Below are 19,120 nucleotides of genomic sequence, written 5' to 3' on the forward strand. Positions count from 1 at the left end.
CTCCCGTTTTTCCCGGGATTCTCCCGTATTTTACAGTTCTATCCTGCTATGATACCGTAAAGGTATTTTCCCATATTTCTCCCGTATTTTCAGTCTTTCTCTGAAGGGTGGCAAATAAACATTAAATAGTCTAGGCTTCCTATACGCAAGCCGTACCGCCTAACCATAAGGGGCCACCCCTTGCTCTAAAATGTGAGTCTGTTCTGTGCTTTCGCTTTGTTTAGGCACAAAAACACTTTGAAATAAACATAAAAATGGCGCGATTCCCTTCCTTTGCATTACAAGTGTCATCTCCGTTCATATGCAACCCTCAAAACAGTCATATAGAGGTGCATGACTGTCAGCTGACGTGCTCCTCAGTGATTAACAGAAGCTGTTTCCCCAACAGATTCTGTACTCGTGTTTTAAAGCGGAGCAAAAGTCTGGGTTTTGGGTGCGTGTTTTAACAGACATATACACATATTTAATAATATTAATATCTAAAGATGTTGATCATGGTGAGTTTTTTTTTTTTTCAAACACAAGTAATATCTTCCTAAATGAGCATTAACAGTTAGGAAAGCAGGCGAATGCTTTCATTTCAATGTTAGATGTGTGCATTTTTAAAGGGACACCTATTTAATGTAATCAAACGAAAAAAAAAAATCTAAATAAATCATTTAATCGTTGCTCTTTAATCAGAATTTGTACGTTATACAGTGAAGAAACGACCATGAGTTTTGATTCTATTTCATTATAATAGCTATTCATTTTAATAAGCTGAACTGTTTGCTAATTTATCTGCTGCTGATGTATACTATTTATTTTTTCTTTTGTAAGTAATAATAATAAAACATATTACTCACCATTTAACTGTTTATTTACAATGAAACAGCTCCGAATTAGCATATTTAGTAATTTGGGGATTTTTTAAAGGGGGTCGGGGGAATGCCTTATTATAGTGGGCATATCCCTTATTTCCACATACCAATGTTGACAGGTATGCATACCTGATGACACTCTCAAATACAGCCAGATAAAATAAGTACATGATTTTCTTATCAACACCATAGAACTATAACCTTCGTAGAAAATAGTCTTTGGTGAAGCTTTTCACAGATCCAGTTTGCATGAGTGTCGCATGTTAGAGACCTGTCTATGTAAATTCACAATTACTTGTATGACTGTATCTAAGTGATTTCTTGATTATGTACAAACACTTGTCTTTGGACCATGGGGGAAACCGGAGCACCGGGAAACCGAGAAAACTCCACACAGAAATGTCAACTGGCCCAGCCGGGGCTCAAACCAGCAACTTTCTTGCTGTGAGGCGACAGTCCTTGATTCAACACTTTCCTGTCAAAAGTGTTTACGATACCGCGATGTCTCTATCTTTTTGCATTGGAGCTTTTGTTTCAGTCTTTTGTTATTTTTTCTTAAATATTTATTTTTGGCCTTTTTGCCTTTATTAGATAGGATAGTATTGGGACAGGAAGCGAAGTGGGAGAGAGAGAGGGGGTAGGGTAGGGAAATGTCGTCGAGCCAGAATTCGAACTCACGACGCCCTGACGTGTTATTGCACCATATGTCGGCACGCTAACCACTAGGTTATTGCACCGACTCAGTCCATTTTTTAACAAAGGAATCAAGTGGAGCATTTCGTAAATACATCTAACCCAAATTTCCAAATACTTCTTTATCTCACTGAATTACAATAACGTTGAAGCTGCACAGCAACCCAAATATAATCCGGCTGTTCTTGAAACTGAACTTGTTGGTCCTTGCTTTGAGGTTTTCAGTCTTTAGGTCACTCCGCACCTCATTCTTTCTCATATAATAGTGCCCTACAGTCCAGGGCAATTAAGACAGTAGTTACCCAGCAACCCTGCATGGATAGATTGTAACGCTCTGCATCACGTTGCATTGTCTTTCCGCCCTCGACTCTCATTTGCAGGCTGTGTTATATTGGATGCTTTTGCTTCTCTATAACTCTGAGCCGCATGCCTCTTCAAGAGCCACATTCTCCTGCCTGCTCGTTGTTTGTCATCTTTTATAGTTTCGTCGAGGCTTATTGTGTGTGAAAATGTCACATTTGTCAGGATGGCGTTGATGGTGCGACACGACGGTGGAATGATCGGAGTCTCGTTCTCGTTAAACACAGCAATGCACTTGCAGCGTGTTTGAAGGATGTGGCTTTTGTTGTTGGGGGTTTCTTTATTGGTAGGAATAATACATTTGTTGATACCATAGAGAAGGAATACTGTCTGATGCAGCTAGGATTGCTGCTAGATGCAAATAACCAACCTTCCTGTGTTTTTCAACCTTTGCTGTGCTTTAATAAAATGCACAGTGTCTAGCTGACCTTTTGTGTAAAGGTGAAGTGTGTTTTCTGAAGGACCAAAGATAATTGCAGTCATACTAATACAAACATGCAGAGAAGCTCAAGGTAGACATTTTCAATAAATAAAGGTGTCACGTTTTGATATACAGTTGAAGTCAGAATTATTAGAGTTGCTGAATTATTGGTCACCTTGTATATTGTTTTCCTACTATTTCTGTTTAAGAAAATAAAGATTTTTTTTCAACACATTTCTAAACATAATAGTTTTAATAACTCATTTATAATTACTGATTTGTTTTATCTTTGCCATGATTACAGTAGGTACAGTATATAAAAAAGTCCTTATGATATTATGTTTCCTATTATACAATATCGATAATTATTGAATATTTTTTAACAATCCATTTTGGAATATTAGGATTTTTTTATTTAACTATTTTAATTCATCAACATTACTAAGACAAATCTTTTAAAACCAAAAATATTTAAACAAATATCTGATCTCTTTATAATAAGATAAACCTGAGTGCTAAAGAAACTCTTAAACTTGATGAATAAAATGTTACAAAGTGTGTGCAGTGGTAAAGTGTAAACGCTGAACAATCAAAACAAACTTTAAGCTGTGAATAATAATGAGACAGTTAACCTCAAACTCTGTAAACAAAACAAATTACGATAATTAAACCTGAGCTTTATTCAAATATTGTTATTACACAAATAATATTATTATTATTCAAATAAATTCTGCAACATTACAAATTGTGAAGTAGAATGACCATATGCTAAAAATCTTTCAGATGGGGTGCTAGTGGCTTGGATGCACAAGAAAAGAAACCAAAAAGCCACTCTGGTGACATACTTACATCCTTTATTTACAATCTCTTCACTGCTGCTAGCCACATCACTTATTTTCACGTGTTGTTATTCTGACTTGAGGTTCCAGGGCCCACCAGATATGCTGTCAGTCATGTTCAAGACATAAAATCAGCATTTCAGCTTTTGATTACACAATCAATTGAACATTATATACTTGAAATGACTAACTAAGAGGGGAGGAGGGTCTATGGCGGCAGCTGCAAAAACTTTGATGTGACTGATTTGCAAGCCTATATTGGATTGCTCATTTTGACAGGAGTGTACAAGTCCAATAGAGAAGCAAAACAAGCCATCATGTCTCTGAAGACATTACATGTTTTCTCCCATATCATACACTTTGATGACAAGAAAACAAGGAAGGGCAGAGACAAACTTGCAGTAATACGGATGGGATAAGTGGGTTCAGCGATTGCCCTTTCTTTACATTCCAGGTCCCCACATCACTGTGGATGAATGTCTGGTTCCATTTAGTGGCCGCTGTCCCTTTAGATCAGGGGTCTCAAACTCAATTTACCTGGGGGCCGCAGGAGGCAAAGTCTGGGTGAGGCTGGGCCGCATAAGGGATTTCACAAAAAAAAGTCCTCAAATGTCATTATTAACAGTTTTAATTATTTCTTCTGAACATGAAGTGTCCTGAACATTAATAGAACATTGAGTGAAGATTATGAACAGTTCTTCTGAACATGGCATCTTTTGCCTACTCCTTGCTGCCAGAGACTTGACAGCGCTTCTTCTCACAAATCTGAACCACATTTGGCTTTAGAGCGGAAGCAGTTGAGACCCTCAGTATGGCTTGAAGATGATCATCATTAAGTCTAGACCTGTACTTTGACTTATTGAAGTTCAAGGTGGAGAACAACTTCTCACACAAATATGTGCTCCCAAAAAGGAAAAAAGTGGAGGAACTCACTCAAAACTTCCATTCCCTCACCTAAAAAAAAGGCGTATATATGTATAAATAAAACACCCCCACCCCACTCCAGTCACATCAGTCTGTACCAGTCAGTATCTACCTATTATATATATAAGATGCAGGCTGTAGCTAGGTAGGTGGCAGGCTGCATATAGGTAGCTAAGTGGCAGGCAGGGGCGGGAACAGCTTACCTTGGTTCTGGCCGGCGCGAGTTCCCTCCTAACACTTCCCGCCCGTCACAGCGTCTAACAAAGGGGCGGGGTGCGTGGTGATGTCACCGGCATCCCCGCCCCTTTGTTTACACGGCGGGCGGGGAATGCCAGTGACCACTGAGTACGGATAGAATCACTGATTCTGTCAGTGTACAGCGATCGGCGCGGGCCACAAAATATTGCAATGAGGGCCGCAAATGGTCCGCGGCCCGCGAGTTTGAGACCCCTGCTTTAGACAATACATGCCCAGCAAACCATGTTTGTTTTTCTTGGTGTCAAATTGACCCCATACATAATTGTGTTCGAGTCTGTGCTAAAATGAAGTGGGCATATGTATTTTAGAGTGTTGTTAAGTAGTCAACAAAGACATCAAATACCTGACACTAAACTTTTGGCAAACTTTTTGTAGATTTTAGGGTAACAGGGATTAAGAATTGTGTTGATTCAGCTCATTTTAAAGTCTTTTGAACAAGCAGCAAAATTAATTTTCTGAGTGAATATAAGTTTAACAAAAAACTCCACTGGATTTGTTGTGCTGTGTGTAAACATGAACCATCAAACCCTAATTACTCCAACTACACAATAGCGTATTCGCACATTTTCATACGAGAGCATAAAGCTGCGTAAATTCAATATTATTTGACTCAAGGCGCTCATGCTAGGAAACATCTAATCTAAATTAATGTATGTGTGACAGCTTTATTTGTAATGCTGCATCAGTTTGCATCGACTATATAAAAGGAATGAAAAATACATTAGAGCCTGACACATATTGCAGGCATATTGTCTGTGATGTCAAATTGACAGTGTGGGTGCTTAAGTTCTTAGTGTTCTTGCTAATGAAAAGAGCTGAAGACTAATGAAGGAGCTTTTCTGATCCAGAACGCGGGCTCCCAGAGGGGATACACTGCCCCCAATCACTGATGTGACTGTAATTAGCTTGACTAGCATATCCATTGTGCTCACTGGAATGTGTTTCAATTGTTGAAAAGGGCAGAAACATTGGGGAAGTGATTGGTGTGTGGCTGAAAAGCCATTTCAGATTGAGTCCCAAGTAATCAACGTCAAATTTCCTAGACCTCCACACTGATGACTTTCCACCAGTGGCTCTAAAGTGAGGTGGATGTAGCACTTCCTGTATTTATGTTCAGTGATCACTGTAAAAAATATCTGTAAAATAGCAGTTTTCCTTATTTTGTGATTCATGTTTTTATTTTTTTATTCCTGTTTATTTATGCTTGTGATTTGTATTTTGAGACTTTGATCTTTCTTCATACAACTTTTAACCGTGAAAAGTGGCTTTTATTAGCATTTTTAATAGTTTAAAGTGTTCAGGCGTTTTGGGTTGGTGTTGTGTATAGTGGGACAAAAACCTTGTAATAAACTGCCAGTACATCTGTTATTTTACAGACGTATTTCTCTATATTATTCTGTATATTATTTTTATTATTTTCTATATTATTTATTTTGTTACAAACCCCAGTTTTTATTTCTTTCTTTTATTTATTTATTTATTTATTTATTTATTTATTTTAAGGCTCATCTAGGGAAGGGGTTAGCAACAAAAGGAAACAGAACTCAGAAGCACAATTCTCTATTTATTAAGAGACCAGAAAATAAGTGTCCGTTCAAAATAAGGTGGCAACAAAAATTTTAAAAATTAAACAATATTTCTCAATCAAAACAATAGCTAAAACAAACATACACAAAACATAAACCATAGAGAAAGCATAACTCAACAAGGAATTAAATAAACGGCAACAACACCAGCATGGCTTCTTAGCAGCAACTGCACAAGACGCGCACAAGTCTCAGACCTTCATCTGCACAGGATACGTAGAGATTCTCAACAAGTTTGGGTCATAATCTTAAGAGAGGAAAGATCGGGAGGATCAGCCAGACGCGCTGGAAAACAAAGAGCCACCCCGAAACACACTCAGCTTCCGCTTACAAAGCCGCCAGTCGAAATGATCTGCAGGTGCGAGGTGTAAACCTCAAAGAAAAAAAAAACATAAATTAATAAATCAACCAACTCCAACATGTCACAACAACAAAGATAATAATAATAATAATAATAATAATAATAATAATAATAAGAAGAAGAAGAAGAAGAAGAAGAAGAAGAAAATTAATAAGAAAAAGAAGAAATTGTGACACTTTACATTATATTATTTCAAACTACACTGAAATTAATTATTCAAAGATGATTTCTTGGATTTACAAAAAAATATCAATAAGTTTAATGGTTGTAAACAATTTATTTGGGTTGAATTTAATCAAATAAATTAAGTTGAACATTACTAAACATAATTTGTTTGATTAAATTCAACCCATATAAAGTATTTGCAACAATTTTGCAGACATCGTTTTTTCAGTGTACTAAAATGTCAATAAAAGTCATTTTGTTGAACTGTAAACTTGAATTTTAAACATCAAAAGTCGACAGAGGAGAGACCAAAGTCCCATAATGCAATTCACAAGCGTAAATAAACAGAAAACAGTTGTGAATTACAAAATACAGAAACTCTTAATAGGGTACAGCAAGTGTTTCTTCCCATACTTGTAAACTTCTGGTGAACGGTTAATGTGACTTTTTAAAATTTTATAAGGTTCCTACAGCATCGATGTTGTAATGCAAAATAATATACAATCAGTTAAATAGACTTCAGCATTCATTTATCTGTTTAAGTGTAAAACAAGATAAAAAGCCATATACACACAAGCACTGTCAGGATCAGCAGTAACACCACTGAAAATACTGGAGTAAAATGAATGTTCATATTTTAAAGACATAGCAGGGGAAATTGAATTTAATGCAGTGCTTCTTGTACAATCTGAGACTCACTTTTTATCATATATCAATCAGGCAGTGGAGATTGTTGATTTTTAAAGAAAAACAACCTTAAACATGCCAATTTTGTAACAGCATACAGTTCACTGGAAGCGCTTGACCCAGGTTACTGCAAGTCCTTCTGCATATACTATACTAACAGATATTTTTTTTACAGCGTGGAACCTCATTTTAACATCCTGTTCTTACTTAAAGCTGAGCAATATAGCATGGTATGGAGGTCCAGGAGTTCCCGTTAGAAATAAAATGAATCAAATTATAAATGTAATAATTGAAGCATGAAAATGTATTTAAATAAATCACAATTCAAAGGAGCAAATGATGAACAAATAAATAGACATATTTAAATATGTTCACTTAAAGTGTGTTTTTAAATGTCATTTAATAAAAAAGAAAAGAAAAAAAACTATACATTTAAAAATACTTTTTGTGTGACAGAAACTAAAAAATAAATCTTAAAATATAAAACTAAAATAAAAATATAAATGCCTGAAAAAGACATCTCATGAGTGCTTTCCTTTCTTTTTCTTCTTATTTTTTTTTTAGAGATCATTTTGTGAAATTGATGTTTACATGTTCAGTCTGCAATTTCACATTTGTCACTAATATTGAATACTAAATACATAAAACATCATTGCTGTGATCAATTTGGGGGCAACATTATGGAGGGGCAGGAGTGTCAGTTAGAAAAAAAATGAAGAATCAAATTATCAATTTAATAATATATGCATGAAAATGTATTTTAATAAATCACAATTTAAATGAGCAAACAATGAACAAATAAATAGACATATTTAAATGTGTTTATTTAAATTGGGTGTTTAAATGTCATTTGATAAGATTGAAAAGAAAACACTCATGAGATGTCTTTTTCAGGCATTTTGCAAAAGAAATTCTAACAAAGATTTCTATTCTAGATTTTGTCAAACAAAAATAGACTAATCAATGGTATCCAGTCACATCAAAGTATATTTTCGCATTTCACATCACATTTTTCATATCGATCCAGTTGCAGTTAGTGAAAGCCGGCACTTCGACAGAGGAGACGAAGCCAGATGTGAAGTGATTTAGTATAGTAATAGCAAGATAAACACATAAATGAACATTAGAAGGTGTGCTGAAAGAAACAGTACAACTTTCCCAAATGTACTGTGACTTGAGTAATCGCTGAATCAGTGTTTTGATGTCAGTAAAACACCTTGTAAACTATATGTCAGTGTCAGACGATATACCTCAGGTGCTGTTTACGCTACTGCATTTTTGGTTTAAAACACATAAGTTTTGCGACAGTTTGCCTGGTGTCCACACTATTCCGGCATCTTTAATCCGAAAACAGATCATTTTAAAAACACAGAAGACTAGGACTGTTTAATTAAGGGAAAAATCATAATTACAATTATTTTGTTAAATATTGAAATTACGGCTATTTAAAATTATAGTCATTGGGCCATATAAACAAAAGGTTTTGGATATATAGCATTTGAATCAGTGAGCTGTTTGCTGGAGACTCACTTTAAATAAAGCATTTGAATCAGTAAGCAGTTTGCTGGAGACTCACTCTGAATAAAGCATTTGAATCAGTGAGTTGTTTACGGTAGACTCACTCTGAATAAAGCATTTGAATCAGTGAGTTGTTTACGGTAGACTCACTCTAAATAAAGCATTTGAATCAAAGAGCTGTTTGCTGTAGACTCACTCTGAATAAAGCATTTGAATCAGTGAGTTGTTTACTGGCAACTCACTCTGAATAAAGCATTTGAATCAGTAAGCTGTTTGCTGGAGACTCACTCTGAATAAAGCATTTGAATCAGTGAGCTGTTTGCTGGAGACTCACTCTGAATAAAGCATTTGAATCAGTGAGTTGTTTGCGGTAGACTCACTCTGAATAAAGCATTTGAATCAGTGACTTGTTTACTGGCAACTCACTCTGAATAACGCATTTAAATCAGTGAGTTGTTTACTGGAGACTCACCCTGAATAAAGCATTTGAATCAGTGAGCTGTTTACGGTAGTCTCACTCTGAATAAAGCATTTAAATCAGTGAGCTGTTTACTGGAGACTCACTCTGAATAAAGCATTTAAATCAGTGAGCTGTTTACTGAAGATTCACTCTGAATAAAGCATTTGAATCAGTGAGCTGTTTACTAGAAACTCACTCTGAATAAAGCATTTGAATCAGTGAGTTGTTTAAGGTAGTCTCACTCTGAATAAAGCATTTAAATCAGTGAGCTGTTTACTAGAAACTCACTCTGAATAAAGCATTGGAATCAGTGAGTTGTTTACTGGAGACTCACCCTAAATGAATCACTTGAATAAGTATGTTTTTTTTATTTTATTTTTTTTTATTAAAGAGTCCAATCAAATACAATTACATACATAGAGACAAATAATTGAAATAAATAAACAAATGCACAAAAATACACACAAAGACAAATAAACGCCAGGGTAACAAAAATAGGACTGATGAAATAAAGTTACATCTTAAAGAGACACAAAAGAAGAATATAAGGATACCGTTTTTGTTGCTTTTGGATGAAGAGAATGCTGGATAGTTTCCAAATATTGGTCTAGGTCGATTTTGAATAGAGTTTCTTTCTGAATGAATCACTTGAATCTGTGAGTTGTTTACTGGAGACTCACTCTGAATAAATCACTTGAATCAGTGAATTGTCCACCAGAGGCTCTTTCAGAATGAATCACTTGAATCAGTGAGTTGTTTACTGGAGACTCACTCTGAATAAAGCATTTGAATCGGTGAGTTTTACTGGTGCATTTTCATTTTAGCCCTGTTTCTAAACTAAAACAGGGTCTTTGGTGCTTTCACAAAACTCTGTTTTAATGTCTCTATTTTGCCAGAGTAGTGTGAACACCAGACGTAGAGCTTTAACATAATATATCCTTTGAAATGAAAATGCACTATTGTAAACAACACCAAAATGACATGTTAATACCCCAATCTGACAACTCTAGTCACCTAATAATAGATACCTTTTACAATTAATCCAAAAATAACAAACACACATCATAATCTCCTGCGTAAAACAGTATCAGCCTTGTTTAACATGACAATTTTGGCAGCTAATGTTTTGGGGTGGGTTATTCGATGAATGGGCAGGTTTTGGTCTGGAAGTCGTCCACCCAATCTGGCAACACTAGAAGGGATTCAGTTTTACAAAGGACGACCTTTCGAAAAAAGACGAAGATGGCTTTCAGAATCCCCTCTCCGTTTTCCATCTCACACATTGTACAGTACAGATACCAGTCAGGTGAATCAACATGCAGCCAGCGTCTTCCTAAATCCTCCCGAACCCCCCCGGAGGCGGAGACGCGTGGGGTAGGTGTAGAGGCAACCCGTCTGCCTGTTCACTTTGTCATCTTAAGCAGAGAAGGCCAGGGAGTTCACAGCACTGCGCCAAAGACACACAAATACCGCAGAGCTCATCTCATCTCCCATTCAGAAGGAGCAGCGGATACCTCACACTCAACGTCCATTCGCATTACTATCAGCCAGACATCAAAACCAATATCTGCAGCATCTGTTCACACACACACAATCACACCGGCTTACAAACCTACCGAATTACTGAAGATTACAAGCCCCTTCCTCTGCCGCGCCGTCGCTGGGTTTGTCATTTGAATCTGAATAAAACAATTATCCGCTCGATGTTATCATGGACTGTGGGATATAAAAAGGATAGGAACTGTCAAAGCAGAAGTGAAAATCCCGCTGTGCCTGAAAACGAAAGGGAAAGTAATGATAAAGGAGGATGACAGTTTGCGCTCCTAGTTTGAATATAAAGTGCCACCACTGGGAGATTATAGAATTCCACCCGAGTGTTCATTAGCTTCTCGGTGGTGATTGGATAATGGCTGAAGAACCGCCACATTAATGCGGCCTGCGGGTGAAATCCAGAGCGTCGCTCGCAAATTGCGCATTCTTTTATTACAATTCAACCATTTGTGGCCGGAACAACGTGGATAACGACCTTTTTATGAGATTGGAGTTGTCTCATAAGCATTTCATGGGCTAAATAATTTCAAAACACCGCCATCTCATCTGATCCTAATGTTCTTGGGTTGTTTTAGTCTCTGTTTGGTTTGTTTTTTGTGTTATGCTTGTCAGATTTTATTAAGCGTGAATGGCTGATTGTTTTTGATTGTGCTGCTTTTTTTGTTGCCGTTCTTAAGTGTGTTGACACATTTGCTCACTTTGTTTTCTGTCTTCCTCTGATCATGTCTCGTCCTGCTTTTGTTACAGTATTATATGTATAATACACTGTGTGTGTGTGTGTGTGTTTACCTGTGTGATGCCTGTAGACAGGGGTTTCGCTAGACTACATTTACTGGGGCACGTGCCCAGTGACGTAGCGGACGGGCCCGCAAGGTACGCACTGCGGGGGGCCCCGCGTAATCTCATCCCCCCCCCCCCCCTAGTCGACACCCACAGTCTTTAGTTTGTGATCAGGTTGGGCCGCTACGCAACACTAACCCCCCTCTCCAGTTTGGGATTGCTCCTCAGTTTCTGAACGCTTCCTCACGTCGTCGCTCCACTACATCCCTCTTCGCCGCTCCTCACTTAATGATTGCTTTCTCGCGTCGTCGCTCCACTGACGCTGTTTACTGGAGATTCACTCTGAATGGATCATTTGAATTAGTGAGTTGTTTACTGGAGATTCACTCTGAATGGATCATTTGAATTAGTGAGTTGTTTACTGGAGATCCACTCTAAATGGATCATTTGAATTAGTGAGCTGTTTACTGGAGATTCACTCTGAATGGATCATTTGAATTAGTAAATTGTTTACTGGAGATTCACTCTGAATGGATCATTTGAATTAGTGAGCTGTTTACTGGAGATTCACTCTGAATGGATCATTTGAATTAGTAAATTGTTTACTGGAGATTCACTCTGAATGGATCATTTGAATTAGTGAGTTGTTTACTGGAGATTCACTCTGAATGGATCATTTGAATTAGTGAGTTGTTTACTGGAGATCCACTCTAAATGGATCATTTGAATTAGTGAGTTGTTTACTGGAGATTCACTCTGAATGGATCATTTGAATTAGTGAGTTGTTTACTAAAGATTTACTCTGAATGGATCATTTTAATCAGAGTGTTGTTTGCCAGAGATTCACTCTGAATGGATCGTTTGAATTATTGAGTTGTTTACTGGAGATTCACAATGAATGGATCATTTGAAATGGTGAGTTGTTTACTGGAGATCCACTCTGAATGGATCATTTGAATTGGTGAGTTGTTTGCTGGAGATCCACTCTGAATGGATCATTTGAGTTAGTGAGTTGTTTACTGGAGATTCACTCTGAATGGATCATTTGAATTAGTAAGTTGTTTACTGGAGATTCACTCTGAATGGATAATTTGAATTAGTGAGTTGTTTACTGGAGATCCACTCTAAATGGATCATTTGAATTAGTGAGTTGTTTACTGGAGATTCACTCTGAATGGATCATTTGAATTAGTGAGTTGTTTACTGGAGATTTACTCTGAATGGATCATTTTAATCAGAGTGTTGTTTGCCAGAGATTCACTCTGAATGGATCGTTTGAATTATTGAGTTGTTTACTGGAGATTCACAATGAATGGATCATTTGAAATGGTGAGTTGTTTACTGGAGATCCACTCTGAATGGATCATTTGAATTGGTGAGTTGTTTGCTGGAGATCCACTCTGAATGGATCATTTGAGTTAGTGAGTTGTTTACTGGAGATTCACTCTGAGTGGATCATTTGAATTAGTGAGTTGTTTACTGTAGAATCACTCTGAATTAATCATTTGAATTGGTGAGTTGTTTACTGGAGATTCACTCTGAATGGATCATGTGAGTTACTGAGTTGTTTACTAGAGATCCACTCTGAATGGATCATTTGAATTAGTGAGTTGTTTACTGGAGATTCACTCTGAGTGGATCATTTGAATTAGTGAGTTGTTTACTGGAGATTCACTCTGAGTGGATCAATTGAATTAGTGAGTTGTTTACTGGAGATTCGCTCTGAGTGGATCAATTGAATTAGTGAGTTGTCTACTGTAGAATCACTCTGAATTAATCATTTGAATTGGTGAGTTGTTTACTGGAGATTTACTCTGAATGGATCATGTGAGTTAGTGAGTTGTTTACTGGAGATTCACTCTGAGTGGATCATTTGAATTAGTGAGTTGTTTACTGGAGATTCACTCTGAGTGGATCATTTGAATTAGTGAGTTGTTTACTGGAGATTCACTCTGAGTGGATCAATTAAATTAGTGAGTTGTCTGCTGTAGAATCACTCTGGATTAATCATTTGAATTTGTGAGTTGTTTACTAGAGATTCACTCTGAATAGATCATTTGAATTAGTGAGTTGTCTACTGTAGAATCACTCTGAATTAATCATTTGAATTGGTGAGTTGTTTACTGGAGATTCACTCTGAATGGATCATGTGAGTTAGTGAGTTGTTTACTAGAGATCCACTCTGAATGGATCATTTGAATTAGTGAGTTGTTTACTGGAGATTCACTCTGAGTGGATCAATTGAATTTGTGAGTTGTCTGCTGTAGAATCACTCTGGATTAATCATTTGAATTTGTGAGTTGTTTACTGGAGATTCACTCTGAATGGATCATTTGAATAAGTGAGTTGTTTACTAGAGATTCACTCTGAATGGATCATTTGAATTAGTGATTTGTCCACTGCAGACTCACTCTGAATTAATCATTTGAATTAGCGAGTTGTTTACTGGAGAAAAATTAATGAGTAAAGCATTGCAGTAATGAAAGAACTTAACAAAAGTGCTTAATCTATCAGATTTGTTTGCTTTAATATCTGTAAATTTGCCACTAAAGCATTGTTTAAATCCGGGGCCGCTGTGTGTGTGTGTGTGTGTGTGTGTGTGTGTGTCATCTCTCAGATCCACATCACTGAATGTCATTTGTTCAACCTTGAGGAGCAGTGTTTGAGTCCTTGGCCCTTCTAAAGAGGCTGGGGTTTGTTTGTTCTAGCCTTGATTGATTTATCGGTTACACACCAGGCCATCTGTCTCCATATGAAAACATCAGCATGTCTGCGTTCTGTGTTATCATTATCATGCTTCATAATGTCTGTCCATTCATCTCAGCTCAGCTCAGCTCTTCCATGTCACTTCACTGGAGGAGCCTGAACTACATGATTTAACAGCTGTATGGGCAGAAGGCAGACTGAGACCAACACATTGACAAATGCCTCTGACATGTTTACACACAATTTATGTTACTGTAGCGTTAAAAAAATATTACTTGCACAACTATAAAGGCCATAGGGTAAATAAAAAAATTATAAAAAAAGTAAAAGTAATTTGTAAAAATGTTTTTTAATGTGTTTGTAATTAATGGTTTGTGTGTGTGTGTGTGTGTGCGTGTGTGTGTGTGTATTTGTTTGTGTGTGTGTGAGTGTGTATTTGTGTGTGTGTGTGTGTGTGTGTGTGTGTGTGTTTTGTATTTTGTTTTGGGCTTTTGTGCTTGTTTTGTCTTTATATAGTTTTTTTATTTGTTTGTTATATTTTGTGTGTATTTTAGTTTTGTGTAATTATGTTATTTAGTTTAATTGTGTGCTTTTTGTTTAGTTTATTTGTTTGTTTTATTTAGTTAAGTGTGTTTTGTTTTGTATTTTGTTCATATTTTGGGGTTTTGTTTTCTTTTGTTTTGCATGTTTATTGTTTTGTTTTTTATTTGTTGTTTGTTTGATTATTTTTTTTTTCATTTTTCTCTGTTTTGTTTTGTATTTTATTTTGCCAATTTTTTTTGGGGTTTTTTATTAGTTTTTTTGTTTAGTATGGTGTCTTTTTGTGTCTAGTTTTTTTTTTGTTTTTATTTTTTTGTTTTTGTTTTTAATTATTTTTGATAGTTTTTTATTTAGTTTTGTACTATGTAGTTTTGTTCTTCTTTTGTTTTGTGTTCATTTTTTGTTTGTTTTGTGTTTTGTTTAGTTTTGTCGATTTTTTTGTAGAATTATTTTTTTTTGTTAAATATGTCTGTCTGTCTGTCTGTCTGTCTGTCTGTCTGTCTGTCTGTCTGTATGTATGTATGTATGTAAGTAATTAACTAAGTAAACAATTAAATAATCAATAAATAAAAATAAATTCTAAAAAATAACCTTATATTTTAACAATGTCAATAGATATAATTCATATGCTTTATTTGAGGTTTCAAACTGGAGAGATGTCATAAAAATGTCATAATGAGAACATTTATTTTATTTTATTTAGTTTTTTGTTTCATTTTCTTTTCTTTCGTTTCATTTTATTTTTTATTTAATCTAATTTAATTTATTAATTAATTTATTTTGTTTTATTTCATTTCATTTTAATAATATTTTTATTTTGTTTTATTTTATATTATTTTTTCTCATTTCATTTCATTTTCTTTTATTTAATTTTATTACATTTTTATTTTATTTTATTTTATTTATTTTACTTTATTTCCTTTTATTTTTATTTTATTTGAGTGAACAACCCCATTAAGAGAGGGTTTCATTAAAAAATATGTTTAACTTTATCCATTTATCCATATAATTTTTTCCCGAGAAATCTTCTTCATCTTAAAACAAAAACAGATAAAAAGGCAGAATAAAAGTCACTGTGTCTGTCCTCCTCAGTGAATCATTTAATATATTTATAGGCTTTATGACAAACTGAAGGGAATATGTGGCCAATTAAAAATATCCTAATTGAGAACATTATATAACATTGAATAAAAACTATTTAGAAATAGGCTTCATTAAAAAAGTTTTATTTATTTATCTAAACTTTTTTACAGATGTTCACCTTCAAACAAACAAACGAACAAAAAACGGCATGAAAAAAGCTGAATAAAAGTCATTCTGTCCATCCTCCTCAGTGAATCATTTAATATTTTTTGTCTCTCTCATTTCCACTAACCCAGAGTCTGTTCTCTGTGTGCGGAGTAACAGCTCTGTTCTGTCTTCTGGATGTGTGTGTGAGTGTGTGTGTGTGTGAGCTCCTCATTCACCCTCTCCACCTCTCTCATCTCCAGAACTCTGGCCACAAGGACTGTGATGTCCAGTACGCGGAACTGGATACTGCAGCTCTGGCTTCCTCTCCCAGTCCACGCAGCTCAGTGCAAACGGCCGGGGACCTTGTCGAGTACGCAACCATCCAGCCTAGCTCACACTAACGCATGCCATTGTAGGCCTTTCCCTTATGAAGGTACACAGACTGCTGCACTCCTGTGTTTCTTCTCCTCTGTTTGTCCCTCACTCTCTCTCACTGAAAACACTCCATTCCTTCTGTGCTTCCTGCTTGTGTTCTGTTGGATTTGGGTTTTTGGTTTTATTATATCTACACTGAAAAAAAAAAGAGATTTATTGGATTTACTCAATTCTGTTTAGGGTACGTGGTTGCAAACAATTTACAGTTGAAGTCAAAATGATTCACCCTCCTATGAATTAGATCAAATCTTTCTCAAATGATGTTTAACAGAGCAAGGAAATTTTCACAGTATGTCCTATAATATTTTTTCTTCTGGTAAAAGTCTTATTTGTTTTATTTCGGCTAAAATAAAAGCGTTTTTTAATTTTTTAAACACCATTTTTAGGTCAATTTTATTAGCCCCCTTAAGCAATATTTATTTTCCATTGTCTTCAGAACAAACTAGGGATGTCAATCAGGTATATTTGCCTCCGAGTCTGAGTTTAAGTCACTTTTGAGTATCTACCGATACCGAAACCTCATCCGATACTTCTGCAATACATAAAAAAGCACAAAGAACAGCCAAGAAACAGAATGATCCTAATTTTTTATTGAATTCACCTTATTTTAGCATTCAACAACTCTGTTAACAAGCAGAGCACTTCTGTGAGATAGTTTGAACAATCAAGTAATAAATGACATACAATTCTTCACTATATTTCAACAGTAAATATATATTTTTAAATGTAATATTAGCACCTCAAATTAAAATACACGGCAGGCAATCCCAAGTTTACACATCCCAGTTTGCTATGGCAATGTTGTCGTCATCAACTTAATAATACCTCCAGACCGCAGACATGCTCGCACCTTCCGATTCAAGCTGCTTTCGTGTTCGACTTTGCCGGCATTAAATAGGGTCGTAGAGGGGAAATATACAGGAGGGCTAATAATTCTGACTTCGACTATATCATTTCAACAAAAAATTACATTTAGTAGTGTTTAACTTCATTTGTTTGTTTAAATTCAGCCTATATAAATTGTTTGCAACCAGTTTTCTTAAAAAATTTTGTAAATCCATTTACAATATATCCAATATATTTTTTTCAGTGTGTGATGTACAAAACTGCCTTCTAATTGGATGAGTATTTTGGTTTGTTTAATGAAAATAAACGGGCATTAATAGTGACCTTGATTAAGTATGGAAATCAACATATTATGAGATCAAAGAGGCATTTCCACATTCGTCTAAATAAAAAAGAATAAATATTTAGGGTAATGGTTTCAAATCTACATTTGATCACTTAAGCCATTGAAAAATAAATCATTTGCCTTAAACATTTTTTTTAAGTCCATAAAAGTACAAAGCATATTGAGTTTTTGTTGAAAATTTTACATTGGTCAAAAAAAATATTTCTTAATCAAAAACATTTATATTTAATTGGATGAAGTAATGCTTTATTTATTAATGTTTTTTTTTTCAATTTTCAGTGTAAATTAGATTAGTTTAACTTTATTGTCATTACACATGTACAAGTACAAGACAACAAAATGCAGCTTAGGTCTAACCAGGAGTGCAATAGCAGCAAGTGCAGGATACAGGTATAAGTTATTTATAACTATTTATAACTTTTCTAGTCATCTCAAATTACATTAATCAAACTGAGAAAAATTATAAACTAAAACTTTGTATAGCTTTCAATATTTTGTTGGAGCTGATTAACTTATTAAAATAAGTTAAAGCAGCATAAAAAATAATGTAATGGAAATAAAGGACATTAACATATTATGAGGTCAGAGGCATTTGTTCATTGTTTTTAAATCCATCATAGTTAACCTACACTGTAAAAAATAATCTTGCTGCCATAAAAGTTTCCATTGTTAAATAAATTAACTTTTTTTTTTGTCATCTCGACTTACATCAGTCAAACTGACTAAAAGATTAAGTTAAACTTTGTATATCTTAAAAATAAAATACATAATGAGTTACATAACAATAAAATATTTGTTGTCTTGTTTTTTTTACAGTGTAGTTAAACCCTTAATAAAAAAATTCACTCGCTGTTTACTCAAACCTTTATGAATTTCTTTCTACTGTCGAAAAAAATAGTTACATATATATATATATATATATATATATATATATATATATATATATATATATATATATATATATATATATATGATATGACAAAAAATTTATGACAACAAATGGGTTTGTTACTATAAATTATTTTTGATAAGTTATTTGGGTTAAATCAACAAATTCTTTTGAAGTTATATAAAGTTTACTTACAATTTTTAGCAGGTTGAAAGTTGAAATGGCTAGAAAATGTAATTAGATTATACTAAAAGCAGTTAAGCTGCAATAATTTTGCTTACTGTGTAGTATCTTGTAAAATAAATATTAAATATTTGTCATGTTATCATGACAAATCCAAAATCAATCAGTCATTAAAAATTAGTTATTAAATCTATTATGTTAAAATTGTGTTAAATAAATGTTCTATGTTAAACAGAACTTAGGAAATATTAGAAAAAAAGAGCAGAAAAAATCCCAAAAATGGCTGAAATTTAGCACCATTGACATACAATAAAAAATTGCTACAAAAATGCCCAGTTAAAGTTTTTGATTGAAAAATTGCAAAGATATGCATTTGATGACATTCATTTCTTTGAATACAAAACTAAAACATTATAAAGCATAAAGTTAAGTATGTATCAGCTTATTTTTTTCATACTTTATTTTTTATTATAAAATAATAA

At 34.6% G+C, this 19,120-nt stretch overlaps 1 protein-coding gene and 1 long non-coding RNA gene across 19 annotated transcripts in view; one reads left to right on the top strand and one right to left on the bottom strand.

Annotated features, from left to right (window-relative positions):
• nectin1b (nectin cell adhesion molecule 1b) overlaps positions 1-19,120 on the top strand; it is a 527,810-nt gene that overhangs the window by 473,786 nt on the left and 34,904 nt on the right. For 8 of the 18 annotated variants that reach the window (XR_015514334.1, XR_015514335.1, XM_087292096.1 and 5 more), the window contains one exon: positions 16,200-16,372. The exons of 6 other annotated variants lie outside the window; for them this stretch is intronic. Coding sequence is in view for 8 of the 12 variants with exons in the window: in XM_087292096.1 (XP_087148222.1) it covers positions 16,200-16,340 (141 nt within the window). In the remaining 4 variants the exon portion in view is untranslated. The remainder of the gene's footprint in view (positions 1-16,199; positions 16,373-19,120) is intronic. 4 more of the 18 variants (XR_015514336.1, XR_015514338.1, XM_087292098.1 and 1 more) reach the window with 1 other exon arrangement.
• Positions 8,644-14,470, bottom strand: LOC147832921 (uncharacterized). The gene is made up of 3 exons (XR_015515436.1): positions 13,645-14,470; positions 12,587-13,139; positions 8,644-11,785 (listed from the first exon to the last, which is right to left on the bottom strand). It is a non-coding gene; the product is annotated as an uncharacterized LOC147832921 (long non-coding RNA).

The sequence above is a fragment of the Danio rerio genome, chromosome 18 (genome assembly GCF_052040795.2).
Source record: "Danio rerio strain M-AB ecotype USA chromosome 18, GRCz13ab, whole genome shotgun sequence".
Taxonomy (NCBI): domain Eukaryota; kingdom Metazoa; phylum Chordata; class Actinopteri; order Cypriniformes; family Danionidae; genus Danio; species Danio rerio.